Source organism: Phodopus roborovskii, unplaced genomic scaffold (assembly GCF_943737965.1).
Source record: "Phodopus roborovskii unplaced genomic scaffold, PHOROB, whole genome shotgun sequence".
Taxonomy (NCBI): domain Eukaryota; kingdom Metazoa; phylum Chordata; class Mammalia; order Rodentia; family Cricetidae; genus Phodopus; species Phodopus roborovskii.
In genome coordinates this window covers 19358797-19378061 of record NW_026125444.1, presented here as the reverse complement: position 1 = coordinate 19378061, position 19265 = coordinate 19358797, and the positions used below count along the sequence as shown (strand labels likewise).

Sequence of the window (19265 nt, the reverse complement as noted above, 5' to 3'; positions counted from 1 at the left end):
AATGTACACACTCTCACCAACTATTAACTGACAAACAAGAGAGAGAGAGAGAAAAAAAAAAGCCCCCTGCTTATGCCATAGACCACATTAAGTAGTTTCAGGATGGTCCTAAACTCAGGTAGCAGACAGCTTTCCTCTATTCACGTGCCCTCCTTCCTGCCCCACCCTCATCCCTAAAGTAGTCCTTAGGCCAAACATTCTGTACTGCAAACTTCCTTAACGTTCATATAGAAAAGCAGAACTAAGGAGGAAATGATGCACCTTCTATCCACTAAGCATCAGTGTAGGCAAGAGCAAGTCAGCTCACGCCAGAACCCGTGGCTGCACTGAGTGACCCCCCTGAACCCCCCCTCCCCCGCACATACACACCCACTGTGGTGCACACCATTAGACAGTGGTTATTTTCTTGTCCTTGGTGGCTTGCTTGATGGCAGCCTGCTCACAGATGATCTCCTTGAGCCTCTGCAGCCTGGTGTTCTGGATGGTCTGGTCCCCCACGCCAGTCTGGCTGCGGTGTAGCAGGGTCAGGGCATGGATATACTCCAGCTCTGTGTACTTCACCCCCTGGTCCACCACCAGGTTCAAGAGCTCGTCAGCTGTGTTGTAGAGCATCTCGTAGTACTGCCTACGGAAGCAAGACAGAAGCTTGGTGAGTGTTTGCTCCGGCAGCATGGTGGCTGGGGGCATGCCCACACTGTTAACTGTATGCGAATATGTTTACTTATTTCACAAACAGCTACTGACTTCCTGGCAGGCGCATTCTGTCCCACTCAACCTCTTAGTCACTCACTCATCATCTTATTATCGGAGATTCTTGGAAAATATAGCTTTCTTCTCCTTGAGACGGGATAATAACTGCTGCCTACCTCTTCAGGATATTGGAAGAATTAGTCAATTCATATAAAGCATGTAGAATGTGGTTTTTCATCAAGATGAACTCTTGTAACAGCGATGGTAACAGGAACACAATAACAGTAATGGTAGTATTAGGGCAGCTTCGTGTGCCCAGCCTATCAGTAAAGGGACAGAAGAGGCTTCCAAGGTGTGGGTCACCTCCTTCCTTCCTGCCATGAAAGCTTTACCAAGGTTGAGGGACTAGAAGAAAGCAGAGTGTGATGAAGAGACTAGGACAGTAAAAAATCCTACACATCTGAACTGCTGGCTCGGGAACTTGGTTCCTACACTCAGGTCCTTGAGTTTGCTTCTTCTTCATCAAGAATATCTCAGGGAAAGAAAAACCAAAAACCAAACTAAAGCACCCCCCCAACCTCCCATTTATGGAGGAAGGGAGCATCCTTGGGTATGGGAATATATTTCAGGAGCTTTACGATTGCTTTTTCAATGGGGGTGTAGTCAGGAGTCAGGAGTAGTTCTGGTAACCCCACTGGCCTTTCTTTTCAGTTGATATTCCATTAGAACAGGAGAAATGATGCCCTCGAATATACTAAGAAGGGGGAGGGATGACCCTGCTTATTTCAGATGGGCAACTTCACGAGTGTCTCGGGAGCATAGTCTGGCACGGTCATGTGGAGGGCCTCCTGAGGATTAGTGCTTTGTTGTAGTTTTAAATGAGGACTTATTTCAGCCTCATGAAACCTGCTATAGCATGACTGTGGAATGTTCCTACAGCTTCCTATATTTGAACACTTTATCCAGAGCTGCTGGCATTGCTTTGGTAGGCTGTGGAAACTGCGAGAGCTAGCTGGAGGAGGCAGGACACTAGCTGCGTGCTTATGAGGGTTATAGACTGGCTGTGTCTGCTGTGGCACATAGTTAACTTCCTCCCTGACCCTTTCCTTATTTTGTGAATTAAGGACCCATGCTATATGGTTCTGTTTCCCTTAGATGCACAGGCGTGAGAAAAAGATGTCGGTTTAGGGAACTTCCTGAAAATATCCATTTTAAAACTGCCCAAGGGGAGGAAGACATGTACAAATTTAGACTTATCGAATGGAGTTAGACCTTAGGGCTCTCTGAAGCCTAGACTTTCTAGCCTAGATGTTTCTAAACTTCGGAGTGCTTCACTCAGAACTACCTGGGGGTCATGAGGAGTGTGGAGTACAGAACCCTCACACCTCGGTACCGCAACTGTCAAAGGTTCCAAGCCACTCCCACCTTCAGGGTGCCCAGGACCTCTAGGTTCTGCTACTGAGGCAGTAAATCGTTTATGATACTTTTCTCCGAGATTAAGCCAAAAGAATTGGAGTTCTTTGCATTGTGATATTGATATTTTCATCATTTATCTTAAAAAGCCATGCTGAGCCCATCAGCCCAGATGAAATTGGATTTCTTTTGAAGCAGCTGATGAATTGTTTCCAGGGAGACTGGTTTTCTACAGAGACAGCCATCCCACCTGGAAGCAAATAAGACAAAGATGCCACGATCTCTCGTCCTGGATCTTCCAGCGTGATGAGTGACGAAGGGCACACCACTAACGTACTTAATGTTTCATTACCCTCTGTGCCTTGATGACCTTTATAAATCCCAGCATGACACTCTGAAGGCAATGGGGAGGCTAAAGGAGTTCTCAAGAGCCTCTGATGAACAGTGCGCCCGAATCGCAAAGCCGAGTTATTAAACAAAATTGACAGGTAACTGATGGCCTATTTTCCATAGTTAGGGGAAAATTCCCCTATAACCACGATGATATATTAGAGCATAAGGAAACATAAATATTTAAAGACAGAATGAGGTTCATTTATCTTTCAGAAAGCTACCTTACCCAGTAGCGAAGACTAATAAATGGGCAGAACAAGTGACCCCGAGGTGGGAAGGTGCTACAAGATGCCCTAAAGAGAAAGTGGGAAAACACCCCAAACTATGCAGGTAAAATGAGCTTCCATGATAAACACTGACAGATTGAAATGAAATAACGTAACCCAACAGGAATAAATAATTGATGGGTACGTACTGTGACTTCAAGGAAATAAAAGCATGTTTTTGTCATCAAGCTTTAAAACAGCAGCCTTAGCTTCCAAGGGACCCCAGCTTACAGCAGGTGGCGTTGGATGTGGCTGCCTGGGTGGCATTAGTGGACACACGTGCAGTGGGTGTTTTCCAGCTCAGGACCCCTTAACATTCAGAGGTCAGCTGCTAGCTGTGGACCACATAGCCTATCTGGACCAAAGGCGTTTGGCATCATCCCGCTGACTGGAACATTCTGTGACCAAGTGTGTGCCTTCCCATGATTCCTCTTGCCCTGTGCTGTGTGCCTTTTGGCTCCACTTCCCAAAGTGTCATGAGTAGACAGGGTGTATGAATGACTTTTCTGATGCTGGGCTAAGGCATCATGGCCCAAAGGGATGCGTGGGAGGAAGACTGTTTTGGCATCCAGCTCAGTTGCGAAGCCACAACATTTTCGGTGCATGCAGTCAGGCGTGTATGTATACAAACTGCCTCAACCTAACGTTTGCTTTTAACGTTAGGACTCTTCCGACTTCCCTCTAAAAGTGTTTTATACGTTTAACTCACAAGGATCAGGAAGGGCTTTAGTCCATACCTGTCCACCTCCCACTCCGGCATGCTCAGTCCATGTCTCCACTGTGACTTCAGGTTGCTGCAAAAGGTTATGGTCTCCCATAGGTAAACCGGGGTAGAATGCTCCACCCCAGGCCGTCTATTCCACCCACAGCAATTTTTCCTGTGCCTACAGCCTTTCCCAGCAGGTGTGTGCAGGGGACAGACAGCAGGGCCCTGCCGGGGGCTGGCCTAAATCCCTGCGTAGTCTTCCACCATCTGCCCTTTTTCATTTGTGGAATTCAGAGTACAAGGTTCATTTCTGAATGGCTTTTACATAGTTACCTTGGGCATCTCATATGGGGGCATTAGTGCCAGTACCCCTAGGCCACATTCTCTCTATAATATAACATGGTATTTACATAAAAGTTATACAGTCCTCCTGTACATTTTAATATTTGGGGCAGGGTCTCACTATGTAGCCCCGGCAGGCCTGGAACTCACTCTGTAGACTGGGCTGGCCTTGAACTCAGAGATCCACCTGTCCCTGCCTCTCCAGTGCTGGGATTAAAAGTGTGTGCCACCATGCCTGGCTCTTCAATACATTTTAAAATCCTGTCTAGATTATGCACTCAGCACTGTAAGCAGTTGCTATAATACAGTGTTGTGAGAATAATGATAACAAGTCTGCACATATCTTTTTCCTGAATACTTTTATTCTTTCATTGGCTAAAACCACAGAAGGCAGACTCTATGGATAAGAACCTGTGCATAAAGATGGCTAAATGTAAACAGCTGTGGGCTCCTGCTGTGTTTTGGAGCTGGATTTATTGTAGTAATATTAACAATGTTTAATTTGTAGATACATCTGTGTATTCAACCTTCTGAAACAGTATCACAATTCACACTGTACACAGAAGCAAGTCAGCTGTGGAACACCAGTGATTTTTCTAGGTCTCAAAAGAAAGGATTTTAAGACCTAAAAGGCCTCCAAAGCTAAGGTAATATAGATATTTGGAAGTATAAAAAGGAAAAGTACTAGCTGTAAATAGTGCCTGTATAGCTAATTACATTTGGCCATGCTTCTGTATAGCTGGATAAAATTCTCAGACTAACTCACTCCAGCTGTGTCTTCTGCTGATGTGGAGAGAGTCTGCACTGTGACAATTCACCCTTGTGTACAAACCTCACAGTTGCAGACGATTAGCTCTATGTGGATCTGGAATTCAGGCCTCCAAACCTCAACACTGAACTCAGGAGTTTTTCATTTTATTACCTACTTTATTTTTCCCAGTTTGTCTGTCTGAGGTGGTAATGGATGGGGTAAGCATCCTTTTTAAAGGTTGGTTGCCTTTCTGATTTATTTCTTCCTTTTAGGAGACACATCATCATGAGTTTTCGGTGTGGTGCTTTAGAAAGGGGAATTCTCACACACTGGTGGAGATAGAAATTAGTACAGCCATTGTGGAAGACAGTAGACACCCAGAGTTTTTAAAACACACAGAACTTTCCTAGGACCCAGCAGTCCCACTCTGGGCTCTGTACCCACAGGAAATAAACTCATTACATCAAAGAGTTGCTTGGACTTTCTTCTTAACTGCAGCAGTAGTCATAATAGCCAAGATATAGAATTGGTGACAGTGTCTGTCACTGAAGGCGTGAATAGGGAAAGTATGGTGAATATGCCTAACAGGCTGTTACAGAAGAAACAATGAGATCATGGTATGAAAAGCTGACCTGAACCTAAGAGCATTGACAGGGTATTTTTAGGTGGGGCTGGTGAGATGGGTCAGTAGGGGGAAAGCTGCTTGCTGACAAGAATTCCTGGGACCCCTATGGTGGAAAGAAACAACTGGTTTTTACCAGTCGTCCTTTGATCTCCACGTGCACACTGGCTGAGTGTGTGTGCATATTGGGTACTGCTTTTCTAAATATTTAGAATCAGAAACGTTTTGCCTCAGGTGATTTCAGTTTGGGGACTATATGGACATACAGAGTGAGATACCACGGTAATGAGACTTGAGTCTAAATTAACATGTTTCCCACACTTCTGCTATGGTGTGCCTTATGGCCCAAAAATCTCTCAGAAGGCTCCTGTGTAAGCAGGCTTTGTCCTCAAGATGGCAGATGTGGAAATGGTGGGCTCTTTAAGAGTCAGGTTCTTGGGTCCCGGCTGTATTGCTGTTTAACAACACCGTCCTCACAAAAGCCAGGCCTGACCTCCGAGTTGTTCTTACTTTTCTGCATTGCAGTGCGATCTCTTGTTTCCATGTGAACTTGCTGTCAGAATGACGGATCTGTGGGAGTCTTTACTAGAGATGATGCAGGCACAGCAAATTTGCATTTGTAAAATGAAGTTCTTGTTCTCATTAGTAACTTGCCCCAACTATTTCATTCATTATAACAGCGAAAAGCTGGCTCTTGTGGAAGGCAGTTTTGTGCAATATTTTAGTGAGGACACATTTTGACCGCAACCCCTTGTACAAGGTTGGAGGTGGAATTTTCCACTTGTGGCATCAGCTTAGTACTCAAAAGATTAGGTTTCAGATTTCAGACTAGGGGTGTTGAACCTGCAACTGCAGTATTCCAGGCACTTTAATATAGACCCAGTAGTAAAGCATAACTAAATGAGAAGGTGAAACACTGGACTTTGGTTTCTCTGCCTCCTTAATAGTAACTACAATAACAAATACAGAAATGGAAAGAAAGAAGAGAAAGGAACCGACTAAACCATAAATCAGATAAGTATCCCATACCTGGGTGGAGCCTCCTACCGTTGGGAGACTCACTCAGCAACCAGACAAAGGTTGCTTCCCCTGTGAAAAACCTAGGCTACAGCAGGCGCTCTTTGAGCACTGGTAGCATTTTTGGCTTTTACACTGGTACAAAGCCCCCGCTTGGTCCTTTCACATCATGGAGCTGCCATCGGGCTCACTGATGCTAACTGTTGCCAAGCAATGGTAGGCAAGGGCATTAGCAGTTGAGCTGCAAATACTCTCAACAAGTGTAATCTTGGCCCGGATACTTTCCAGACCAATAATAAAGCAGATGATAATCCTGTGTATCAGAAGAATACATTAGTGTATTAAAATATAATATAATTGTCCTTATTTGTCGTCTTCTTCAAAGAGCTTAGACTTTATTACAGACATGATTGAAAATTTTAATTTGAAATGCAGCAAAGTCTCATTTCAGGAATGAGAAAAGCTAAATAAGTTTCATGCAGTTAATGGCAGGTTTAGATGAGAATTTTATGTTGGGATGGGCTTTAATATTCTCAACAGATTACCCAGGTTTTTGTTTGGGGCATGCTGCTATAGAATAGATTATAGAAAAGACTTTGCCCATATTCTCTCTGCTGAAGACAGTAGAAAATCATTCCAGAGGTAGGTACAATTTGGAATTTTGTGTTTGCAAAATTTGCTTTGTCTTTTTGCTGGTTCCTTTACTCATTTTCTTTGTTCACCCCATTGTCAATATTTAAAGTGGTACGGTACTTCCTGAAGTGTGGTGCCCGAAGCTGACACCCCACCCCACCTGCCCCCTCCAAAGCTGTACACCCCACCCCACCTGCCCCCTCCAAAGCTGGACACCCCACCCCACCTGGCCACCCTCCAAAGGTAAACACCCCACCCCACCTGCCCCCTCCAAAGGTAAACACCCCACCCTACCTGCCCCCTCCAAAAGTAAACACCCCACCCTACCTGCTCCACCCTCCAAAGGTAAACACCCCCCACTTGCCCCCTCCAAAGCTGGGGCAGGGCAGACAAGCAATTACTTGTCAGCTTCTTCTGAGACCCCCCATACATTCACAATTGTGGGGTGCCTCCCCTGGAGACATCAGTTCACACCAGCTGTGCTAACCCTCCTGTCACCCTGGAGACAGCAGTTCACACCAGCTGTGCTAGCCCTCCTGTCACCCTGGAGACATCAGAAGTTCACACCAGCTGTGCTAACCCTCCTGTCACCCTGGAGACATCAGAAGTTCACACCAGCTGTGCTAACCCTCCTGTCACCCTGGAGACATCAGAAGTTCACACCAGCTGTGCTAGCCCTCCTGTCACCCTGGAGACATCAGAAGTTCACACCAGCTGTGCTAACCCCTCCTGTCACCCTGGAGACATCAGAAGGTCACACTAGCTGTGCTAGCCCTCCTGTCACCCTGGAGACATCAGAAGGTCACACCAGCTGTGCTAACCCCTCCTGTCACCCTGGAGACACCAGTTCACACCAGCTGTGCTAGCCCTCCTGTCACCCTGGAGACACCAGAAGGTCACACCAGCTGTGCTAACCCCTCCTGTCACCTTGGAGACATCAGTTCACACCAGCTGTGCTAGCCCTCCTGTCACCCTGGAGACATCAGAAGGTCACACCAGCTGTGCTAACCCCTCCTGTCACCCTGGAGACATCAGTTCACACCAGCTGTGCTAGCCCTCCTGTCACCCTGGAGACACCAGAAGGTCACACCAGCTGTGCTAACCCCTCCTGTCACCCTGGAGACACCAGTTCACACCAGCTGTGCTAGCCCTCCTGTCAGGAGTGTACCTAGTCTCCGCACTTCCCATGGGCAGCTGCGGTCAGGGCTTTATCTCTCCAGTTGCCCTCATTGCTGCGATGGCAGCAACCCTCCTGTAACGGTCACTGAGATGGGACAGAGTGTCCCCATCCTGGCGGCCAGCAGCTTTGTGTTCACTCACCCCACCTTTGGAGTACACCCTGGGTTTATACATCTAAGGCTGAGATGCGCACTCCAGCAACTTAAGGGCTCCCGCCCATGTCACTCTTCACTACACCAGACGATTTCTTACATTAGGGTTCCTACACCAGGGCTAGAGGACACTCTGTATTTCAAATTTACTACAGTTAAAGCTATGTCTCTTTGGCCTGGCACTGCCTTTGGTCAAAGCCACTTTATATGAATAATTATTTACTGCATTAAGAAGTCAGCTCAAGCCCTTCTCCCATTCTGAAGGTTTTAATAAATATTGACGAGGACCATTTCTGTTTGCACTTGCCAAAGCAATTCTGATGGATTCATCATCTGATGTTATCAAATAATGAAATATGAAAGAGTGAATAGAATTACCCTCTTGTTCTGTGATTTTTTATTTAGGTCCTTCATTTTACTTTCATAATTGTGTTTGTCTCATACTTCTGTAAACGCTCTTTTGATTATCAAAAGGTGAGCCTGGGTTAGGAAGAGCTGCAATGGGTGGAATAGCAGTTCAGAGTCTTTTCAATTAAAATAGCTTATCGGAGAGCACTTTGGAGAGTTTTCAATTTTAAAAAATAATTTGTCTAATATCACAGGTTGAAAAAAGGCACATAGCATATTGCCCTCTGGCAGTCACAAAGCTACAGATTACTTACTAATTAGTAAGAAAAATCTTAAATTGTATATTACCTATATTTCATAGACTAGAAATCTCGAGGCAACTGCTGGTGTAAGCTGAAAAGTAATTCTGAGGCCCCATGGCTTTTTCCATCTTTAAATAAAGCATGGAAGCACCAACTTTTCAAAAGAGAAAGCAAAGTGCTGCTTCAAAGGGAGAACCGACCTTGTTACCAACACCAAGAAGTCTAGGTATACTACAAACAACAGCTTCACATAGAAGGCATGGCCGTTGGCTTCAAGATGCTTCTTTTATTTGCTCTTTAAAAATATCATCTATTCTAGGGCTATGTCAAAGGTATCCATGGCAGAAGTCATGTCAGTGCTTGCTAGTTTACCTGTTAGCCTGGGCCATTTCTCATGTACTGATTTGTAGGAGATGATAGGAGAGTTAGAGGGTTAGAGGGCCATAGATAGGAGACAAAAATCCGGGGCTTGCAGCAAAGTAACGATTAATGATAAGGATGGGATGGAGAAGTGAATGAGCTAATGAGCTTATAGTTTCTGCATCTCCCCACCCGTCTGCCCATCCCTCCATTTGTCCATCTACTTACCTATCTACTATAGTGTTCGGGGTTGAATCCAGAGCCTCTTATGCATTCTAGGCAAGGCTATACTGCTGGGCTATGCACAGCAAGCTTGTTCTGCATTTATAATGTGGAGAGTCTGCCTGCCTGGAACTATTTGGGAAGAAAGATTGTGGAATTGCATGGGCTCTCGTGGCTTTGCTGAGAAGCCACCCTCATTAGAGCCTTGTGCTGGAGAGACAGAGGTAATGGCTTGATTACAGCAGATGACAGCTGTGGCAATTCCACCCCACCTCACGACTGTCAAGACAGGCTGGGTGAGGGTGATGCGGCGGTCTGCTGCAACCCATTAGCGCTCTCCTGATGCCACTCAGCTACTACTTGCTGGACTCTTACACTCACTCACTCACTCAGCCTCTCATTTCTATTTAGAAATCTGAACACTTGTCAAAATTGTTAGGGGAGTTCTCCACTTTGTTGAAACAAAGTCCTTCCATTTCATGATTAAAAGGTCTCATGAAAAAATAAAAAGGTTGGCGGCTGGGAATGGTGGCACATACCTGTAATACATACCTGTAATCTCCCATTTGGGAGGTAGAGGCAAGTGGATCAGTAGTTCTGACTTTTATGAGTATCTAAAACACACACATGAGAGAGAGAGAGAGAGAGAGAGAGAGAGGGAGAGAGGGAGGGGGGAGGGAGGGAGGGAGAGAGAGAGGGAGGGAGAGAGGGAGAGAGAGAGGGAGGGAGGGAGGGAGAGACAGAGAGAGGAAGAGGAGAGTTCAGAGTTATTAGAGGAGACCCAGCCCCCTCTGAAATCTACAATTATTTGAGAAGTGTAAGCATATGCAAATCAGCAGGTCCCAATAGCAAACACTTGAGGGTGTATTAACTAAACGCTTAGGTTATTTATGAAGGAGAGAAAAAACTAAATAAACCAAAGCTACAAAATGGGCCACCTGAGATCCAAGGACATGTGACTCAGGATGGATGTCAATTAGGAAAGTAATGGAGTAAAGAGGGGGCTAATGGAAGTATGTACAGTATCCAGCAGGGCTTAATTAAAGACCCGGAGACTCTGACAAACGTGATGGATAGCTGTGGGAACTGTGCATTGGGTGGGTGAAAGACCACTGTGGGTGATACATATTTGGCTGTCAGCAAACTGTTTGATACAGTGAGTCTAAAAAGTGTAACTAGTAAAATGAATTCATTCTGAATGGCTTCCCATGGCAGGACCAGGCAGGAAGCCCAACAAAGGGTAGCGATAAATGCAAGTCGACAACTGTAGAGGAGGATGCGTCTATTGAATATGGAGGACACTGGCGTTACAACCCATCTTCCTCAATGCCTTCCTTAATGTGCAGCAAGGTAAGGGAGCACTGGAAAGAGCAAATGTTAGTAACCTGGACAGGGCTGTGAGTGGCCACAAAGGAGGAGAAATGCATAACGGATGCTAGAGAATTTAGAGTCACAACAAAAGGAGGTCCATCTTAGAAAGGCCCACAAGGCCATGGCAGGAGGGATTCTAACCTCTACTTCAAAGATTGGAGGGAAGTGAGAGCAGCCTTGGGAAATCAGTGTGGCCATGGATGGTGGGGAGGCCAGCGCCATAAAAACAAGGGCCAGTTTTAGGGCCCAGAAACAATGGCGCCCTTTCTCCGATGCATCTTACAGCCCCATTCTCAGCGTGCCCTGTGAGAGAGCACCCACAATGGGAGCAAAGGGGCGGGGGGGGGCATCAATGAAAAGATTTAGGCCAGTTTCTGTCCAGATGTCCCCTCTCGTCTGCCTCATTCTGTCAACATACATGTTACTACATCTCTTTCCATCTTTCAGTGTATGTGTATACAGAGACCTGGAGTAGTACATTGGTTGAGGTCACTGGTAGCCTTGGTTTATCTGGCTTTGGACAACTTGTTAATCTTTCTACAGTTTCTTTTCTTCTTCTCGGGAAGAGAAACAGTACCATGGGCTGAGATGATTAAGAACATGGGTTGGATAAGATTAACTCCAGGAAAATATTTCTTAAGTGTCACGGGGGCCAGGCAGTGGTGGCTCATGCCTTTAATTCCAGCACTTAGGAACTAGAGGCAGGTGGATCTTTGTGAGTTCAAGACTAGCCTGATTTACAGAGCACATTCCAGGACAGGCTCCAGGAAAGCTACACAGAGACACCCTGTCCTGGAAAACAAAACAAACAAAAGAGTCATGGGGTTGAGAATACTTATTTGAGAAACAGAATGACAATTTTTTAAAAAAGGCCTTCTATACAAAAAGACTAATACTAGGATTCTTTTGTTGAGTCTCCTAAGTCTGTATATGAAGAAAAGGCCTTTGATGGGAGGGACTTTATACAGCATGTGCATTTCTTCTATAGAAAGAGGACAACTATGAGGAAGTCTGAGCAAACTCTATGCCTCTATTTACCTGCTTAATGCTAACCCCTACCTCTGGGACATGCTCAGTCTCAAACCCTGGCGCAGATGGCTGAGGTGCCTATCCAACCCCTACAGTGAACCTGGCTGCCAGGTTCTCCTCACATTCCTTCAGTCCCTACCTGTCACAAGACATGGCTGGCCTATCCTGTCCCCTACCCTAAACTCCTCCAGCCCAGGGGCTGGGCTCCCCTTCCCCCAGTGGCCCTTCTCGGTACAATCCAGTCACTTTGGTTATGTCACTCTCTCGGCTGGTGGCTTGGTCCTGGCTGCCCCTCTTGGATGGCAGCTCCTCTCCCGTCCCCCTCTCCTACATGGCTCAGGGTCACGTCCACTCTGGACTCTCCCAGATGTCCCTGCCACTGGCTACGCTCCCTTCTCCACCACCATACCTAGGAGGAGTCACGTCCTTCACTTTTTATATCTTTTCATTCAGGACACACTCAATTTTAGTTTTTCAAAGACTAAAAAAGAATTTTTAAAATCAAATCTTATTTCCTTTAAGGAATGACTTACTGTTTGTGAAGAGCAAGCTAGGCATGGACTCTAACACAATTTGTATGGGATTTAAAAATAACCTGGTGATAAGGCCGGTGAAGGGGCTGCAGAGAGGCCGGCACAGGGCTACAGGGCTACCTGCCTGGGGTTCTCCTTGGCACACACAGTACCTGATCCAGGACGGAAGTTATGTGTGCCTGGGAACCAATGGCAACCAAAGGCGGAAACCCAGGCGGGAAGGGCCGGGGAGGAGGGCTTACTCCAAGCCTGCATGGGCTTGACTGGTTTCTACAATGAACAAACCAGGAGAACACTGAGCAAAATAGAAAATGCCTGGTTTGGGATACCCAGGACGGGGCTGAAAGGGTGCCTTTGGGGGTAATTAGGTATTTAGCGCCTGACGATGTTCATGAGGAGACATTCACATTCTAAGATACACCCAAGCTGTATACTTCAGATTTCTGCAGTCTGTGCATGTATGTTATGTTTCAATAAAAACATGTTCTCAGGGGCTGGGGGTACAGTAGGTGGAAAGCCCGCTTAGCACACAGGAGGCCAATGAGTCAATCCTTAGCGCCCAACAGCAACAACAACCAACCAACAAAGCAAACACAAAATCCCCAACAACAAGCAAACTTGATGCCGAACATTATGGCACATAGCATATGGGAAGATGACAGCAGAAGAATTAGGAGTTCAAGGTCATCCTTGGCTTCACTGTAAGTTCAAGGCCAGCCTGGTTTATATCAAGAGGCATTGCTTCCAAACAAAACAACACCCACCCCTCCTCCATAAAACAAAACAAACAAAAACCAAAAGAGCAACCAACCAACCAACAAAAACCACAAACCCACAACCAACCAAAAACCCAAACACACGGGTGGGAAGTGATTCAGGGTTAGAATGCTTGCCCAGCACACAGGAGGCCCTGATCCACCTCCAACTGTGCAAAATCTACAATAGGAACAAAAACTGCATTAGCTTCTTACTCCCTATACGCCCCGCCCCCAAAAAAACAATAACAAAAAACAGGAAGGAAAGAGAGGGGAGAGGGCAGGTGTTAGGGTGGACCCCCCCACACACACATTTTAACTCAGTCAGTTTCAGACTGCAACTTTAATGTTAATTGAAAGAAGCTAGCTGTAAAAGACCACTTACTGCATAATTCCATTTGTATGATACATCCAGAGGAGACAGAAAGTAATTAGTGGTTGCCAGGGGTAGGGCTTGCAGAGGAATGCAGAGTGATTGCTAATGGATACAGGGCTTCTTTGTGGGGCAATGAAAATATTCTAAAATTAGCTAGTGATGATGGCTGCACAACTCTGGCTACACTAAAAACCAGTGAACTATACACTTTAAAAGGGTTAATATTTATGGCATGTAAATTATTACTCAATAAAGCTATTACAAAAATGCAAATTTTATGAACTACAACCCTGACTTAAGTACACAGAAGACATTAGTCCTCAGCCAGTACTGCTGCGAGGAGTCACCCATTAATCAGGACACCGGTGCAGCTTAGGGCTTCCCTTTAGTAATTGCAGCAAAGATCTCCCAAACTGACAGACGTGGGAACACTTTCACTAAGTGCCCCTGAAATGCCTGAAAGCCATTTCTCAGGACTCCACAGGGCTGTAGGTTAAGTGACTGGTAGCCTTGCTCACTGTTGTTCTCAAGAAGACTTTATAGTAAATAATGGATAACCCTTACTAGAAAAACGAGTGTGAATTGGGACAGTTCTCTGTGTATAATTGCAAGAGTAATAGAAACATAATGGAGGCAAAGATTCAGTAATGATTGCATTAATGATCATAATTAGGAAGGACATTAATTAAGGGAGCAATTAACATCTGACAATTACTCCTGCTGTACTCTTTACAGGCACACCTGACTTCGAAGAGACTCATAAGGGCCAACTACCTGCCTAAGGTCACCTGGTCACCAGCATGAGACCCAATTCTCCTTTTCAATACATAATTTTGATTGCATAACAACATGCTAGCCTGACTCCACCGGGCCATCGAGATAACAACTGCTTACCCATCAGGAGAACCTAGGCCACCTCTGTGGCAGCCCTGTGGGAAGCGGTAAGGCACTATGCAGAGTGTGCACACCTATCAGCAGGAGTGTGGTGCTGTGTTATCACAGAGACACATCTTGTAGTTGCCTGGCCTTTTGCATAGATAACCTTCAGACCCCTGCTTCCAGCCAGCACTCACTAAGTCTCTATAGTTGAGCTGAGGTGGGGAATAGAGCTGTCTGAAGTCGCAGGGGTTACAGATTTAAAATGTTAAAAATGTTATGCCTGGGTTATGTCTGCACGTATGTGTGTGTATCATGTGCTGGGAAATGTGAGTGATGCAGCTTTATTTCAGTGTATATTCAATTGGATGTAATGGCAGCTTCATTGTAATAAAAAAGCTTTATTGTGCTTTGTAACCCTGCTGAGGCCAAAACAGGGCACAGAGCTCCCTGGACTGAAATCATAGGTGGTTGAGAGCCATTTGATGTTACTGGGAACTGAACCCAGGTCCTCAAAAGAGCAGGACATGCTCTCAGCTGCTGAGCCATCTCTCTAGTACCGAGGATACAGATTTTTAAAGAGAATACTTGCTGATCCCTAAAAAGAAAAGAAGTCATTCAAAAGGCAACAGACCAACTTGGATGCAGGATCTAGTTTTTCTCAAATACAACCAAAGATGGTGGAAAGAGCAGAGCTGAAAGCATCTCATTTCCTGTGCATGTGAGGTCTTCACAATCAGTCTTAGTCTGTAGGGCTTGAAGAAAGTATACAGAACTTCATCAGGACCAGTAGGGACGTCCAAAGCAGGATGTATGCAGCCTTCCTGTCACATACATATTGCTCGTATGACCTCCATGCCAGGGAGAAAACTACAGGGGAAGAAGGTAGAGACAGAGGCTTCTGGAGCAAAAACACTAACCACCTTCCTTTGAACCTCTTTTCCATTGTTTTTCAACCAGCTGCAGGAAGAGTCATTGGAAGTTATCCACCGGTCAGAAATAGCCTTAGAATTGGACCTACTCTGCCTAGACTTCAAGTTGTTGACTACAGGATGGGCCCAGGCTCCATCACCATCATTTCAAGAACTCATGGTGGGGAATGTGAGGAGAAAAGGAGGAGGCAACAGATCTATAGAACAGGCTGGCCTCGAACTCACAGAGATCCGTCTGCCTCTGCCTCCCGAGTGCTGGGATTATACACATCTCCTTCTCATCAAAGACTCTACATTCCCAGCCAGAGGAGAAGACTCACTCACTCATTCAAAGCCATAGCACCACTCCCTGCACCTTCTCTGGTTTCAAGTCAAAGAGTGCCAGTTTAAGGTGGTGCTGGGCAATGCCACATGTCTCTCAGGGGTCAGCAGGAGGCAGTTATGCCTTGCATGTCTGAGTGTATCTTCATTTCAGTCTGATGTTTCTGCTGGGAGTCTGGGTTACTGGCAAACATTTCTAATGTTTTCAGAGAGGAAACATTTCACATGTGGTGAAACAAACATTAGTTTATGACCCAAATGTTTCTGCAGAACATTTCTCAGGCTGGGTGTGTGTGAATATTTGTAAACCAGTTGGGCAGGAAAACTGTGGGGAATGTATTCGGAAGAGTTGCTGGAGGGCAGACGCTCCCAGCTAGTGCAGCCAGCGTAGCCTTAGGATGAAGTCTGTCTGCTCTGTCACATTCCAGTGTTGACATTCCTGATGTGTCTCTTTCAGTTCTTGTCCCACTACTACTAATTGGTGATTGTGATATCACTGCTCAATCCCAGTGTGCCTCAGTTTCCATTTCTGGAGACCTGAACGGATTAGGCTACAAGAGATGGCATCTAAAACCACTGTAATCCACAGGAGGGCAGGCAGGAGAAGGAAAAAGGGGCAGCATTATTAATATTATTTCCATTTTCCAGGAAATTCAATTTATGCAGAGAAAGATGAGGAGATGAGGCCCTGGGTCACACAGCTCGTCAGCTCGAGGCTGGGCTTACATCTGCATCTCCTGAGCCTGAAGCCTGTAACCTTCCATTATACCAAGCTAGCTCCCCGCAATTTATCTGCTTCCCCAGATTCCCCTGGGGCCTCTGTACTAAATGACAGTGCAATGGGTTGCAGATGGCCCCCATTTGTTATTTGTTCTTTTACTTTATTTTTCTAGTATGCACTGTGTCACTCATTTGATACACACACACACACACACACACACACACACACACACACACACACAGGCACGTACGCACGCACGCATGCACACAGAGCTTTGACAAAGGCACAGAACGTGCTGGGAAATGTGGGTGATGCAGTTTTATTTCAGTGTATATTCAATTGGATGTAATGGCAGCTTCATTGTAATAAAAAGCTTTATTGTGCTTTGTAATGAAGACACAAAGCTCTTAGTGGAAATCACAGTCTTTTAAACTAATCTGCTTTCTACTCTATTGCAGGGATGCAGATACAGGGAAATTCAAAAGTGGTTTCTACAAAATGACTCACCCAGAATAGCAGAATCTCTAAGTGGACACCCAAGCTTTGCCCAGGGTTTTTCATCTTCTCCCAGGGCTGGGCTCGGGTGCTTATTGTTCTCTGTTCTTACCATGTTTATGGCAGATGCACTCTAAACTTTCTGTTTTATTCTACTTGTGGGAACTGACAGACTCTCCAGTAAATACCCCATGGTCTCTGTGACCACAATTTGGTGCACGATTATGCCCATCAGTGTACACACACACACACACACACACACACACACACACACACACACACACACACACACTCATGTATGCCCACAGACAGCTGGCTCAAGGGAGAGAGGGAGATGAGGAGTTTAAATCCTTTAAAGAAAGACTGTAGCTGTTGTTGGACTACACAGAGATACAGAGTAATTAAAAAGCTCTTCAAAGAATAGAGTAAGTCCATTAAATCCAGTTAAATAATTTTTCAGAAATACCGCAAGAGCTACTTTTCTTGCCGTTTCCCTTCTCTCAATGACTAGAGCAGGAATATCTCATTTTCCAAATGGAACTTTATGGAGTTCTCAATAAGCCCCCTCAGCACTTATCTAAATCTTTAATTAGTTCTATAATATACTGATGATATCAAGCCTAATTAAATTTATATAGATAAGGAGCAATGAAATTCTAACCAAGTGAGCTGGAAAGCATATATTAAACAGTAAATTTAATGGTTCAAGCTGATAACTACAATTTTATATCAAAAAATTAAATTCAATTTACATGTGGTATTTAAATTGATTTTGAGTGTGCAAATTATTGGAAAAAATCTCTGAAATATATCAGTAAAATTGCTAATCTAGCCTATTTAAATATCGGTTATTAATGCCCACATTTGCAAATAAGCCACACACATATGCATTTTTACTGCATACAGTAAAAAAAAAAAAATCTAAACTTTCTGCTATTTTGTTAAAAATATTGGGTGAGGTTTTTTTCAACCCATATATAAACTGAAGAGCTGAAAAGTGACGGCTGGGTCTAAGGAAGAATGAGAAATTCAACACATAGCAAGTAAAGAGAACACATTTTTGCTGACTAAAGCAGTTTATGTTGTCCTTCATGGATAACAATCACAATGGCAAAATTCTCCCTTAGCACCAAGAGAATGCAAGCATCCGCAGACATCTGATGGCATAATCATAGGTGGAGGGAGACATTCCAACTGGGTGGCATTTACTGTCAGGCTGGGAAGGACAAGGAAACATGCTTCTGCTTTACAAAGGTAATGGCACACAGCAGCTCATGTCACTGCCTTGAACGGTGTAGCAAAGAGTGGCCTCCTGCAATCTATGGCAAGTAACTACCCAATTAAGGGGCCAACTGCATGAACCATGTAATTTGATCAACAATGGTACTATGCTGAGGTTCCATCTCAAACTGCCTGCATCTTAGAAGCATTAGCCTCAAACATGCTTATGTCTTTTGCTTGCTTGACATATACAAGTACTGACAATATTATGAGTGAGTTTTATTGCCCTCAGAATCGCTACCCGTTAGTAATAATGTGTGCTGTGATGACTCTGCCTTTATTGTTAGGCTCTTTCCCCAAGATAGACATTTGTCACTATTGGAGTCTAACTTATCGTTGAAATGATTATTTAGTAAATACCCACTGTAAGTCAAAGGCAAGCATTATGGGAGCTGCAAGTATTGTGTTAATGACTTCAGAGAACATAGAAATGGTCAATCATTTTAGAGGACAGTAGGGACTTCCAGGGTGGAGGTTTAAGATTAAGTAGACCAGGTAGAACAAAGGCTTGGTGGTTGGACCATGGTGGGGAGGATGACCAAGGCGGGGGTGGGGGGGTCCACACGCGACAAACATGCCAGGCTTTTATTAGAAAGGGGAGGGGTTGGAAGGGGAAGACAAAAGAGGTAAAGAGACACAGAGACAGAGGACAGATGGGAAGAGGGAGACAGGAAAAGTCCTATCTGTCCCAAGGGAACAGCAGAATGTGTGTGTGTGTCCTGACTTTTAAAGGGGTCCTTTGTACCTGCGTGCAGACTAGTACTCATGGAATCCTGGGCTGACCAGGGCACTGCCTGAGTGCATTTGCCAGGTGACAAGGGCAGGCCAGCGTGATGCCTGAATCCTGACAAAAGGGACTATGAACTCAGTGGGAACAGGAGATTCCAGGATGAATAATGAGAGCAGAAGCCATCTGGTCAACTATGAAAAGTATGGGCTGGGAACAGTGTTTATAAACACGGTACCCTAAGGATTGAGCAAAAAGTTAATTGAAGAGATAGGGGGATGATTATCCCAACCTCATTCAAAACGATGGCTGACAGGAAGAGAATGGAAGCATGAACCTCAGCTGAAAAGATGGACACATTATTCTAGATACAACAGAGCAGTGGAGGCAGCAGCGGTAACACAGGGATGGAAATGAGGACCGAGAGGGAGAAAGAGAAGAGTGCAGGACAG

At 45.1% G+C, this 19265-nt stretch overlaps 1 protein-coding gene across 1 annotated transcript in view; it reads right to left on the bottom strand.

Annotated features, from left to right (window-relative positions):
* Positions 1 to 372: 372 nt before the first annotated feature.
* Exoc4 (exocyst complex component 4) overlaps positions 373 to 19265 on the bottom strand; it is a 651801-nt gene continuing 632908 nt past the window's right edge. The window contains exon 18 of the mRNA XM_051175863.1: positions 373 to 625. Coding sequence (XP_051031820.1) covers positions 388 to 625 — 238 coding nt within the window. The 3' untranslated portion in view covers positions 373 to 387. The remainder of the gene's footprint in view (positions 626 to 19265) is intronic.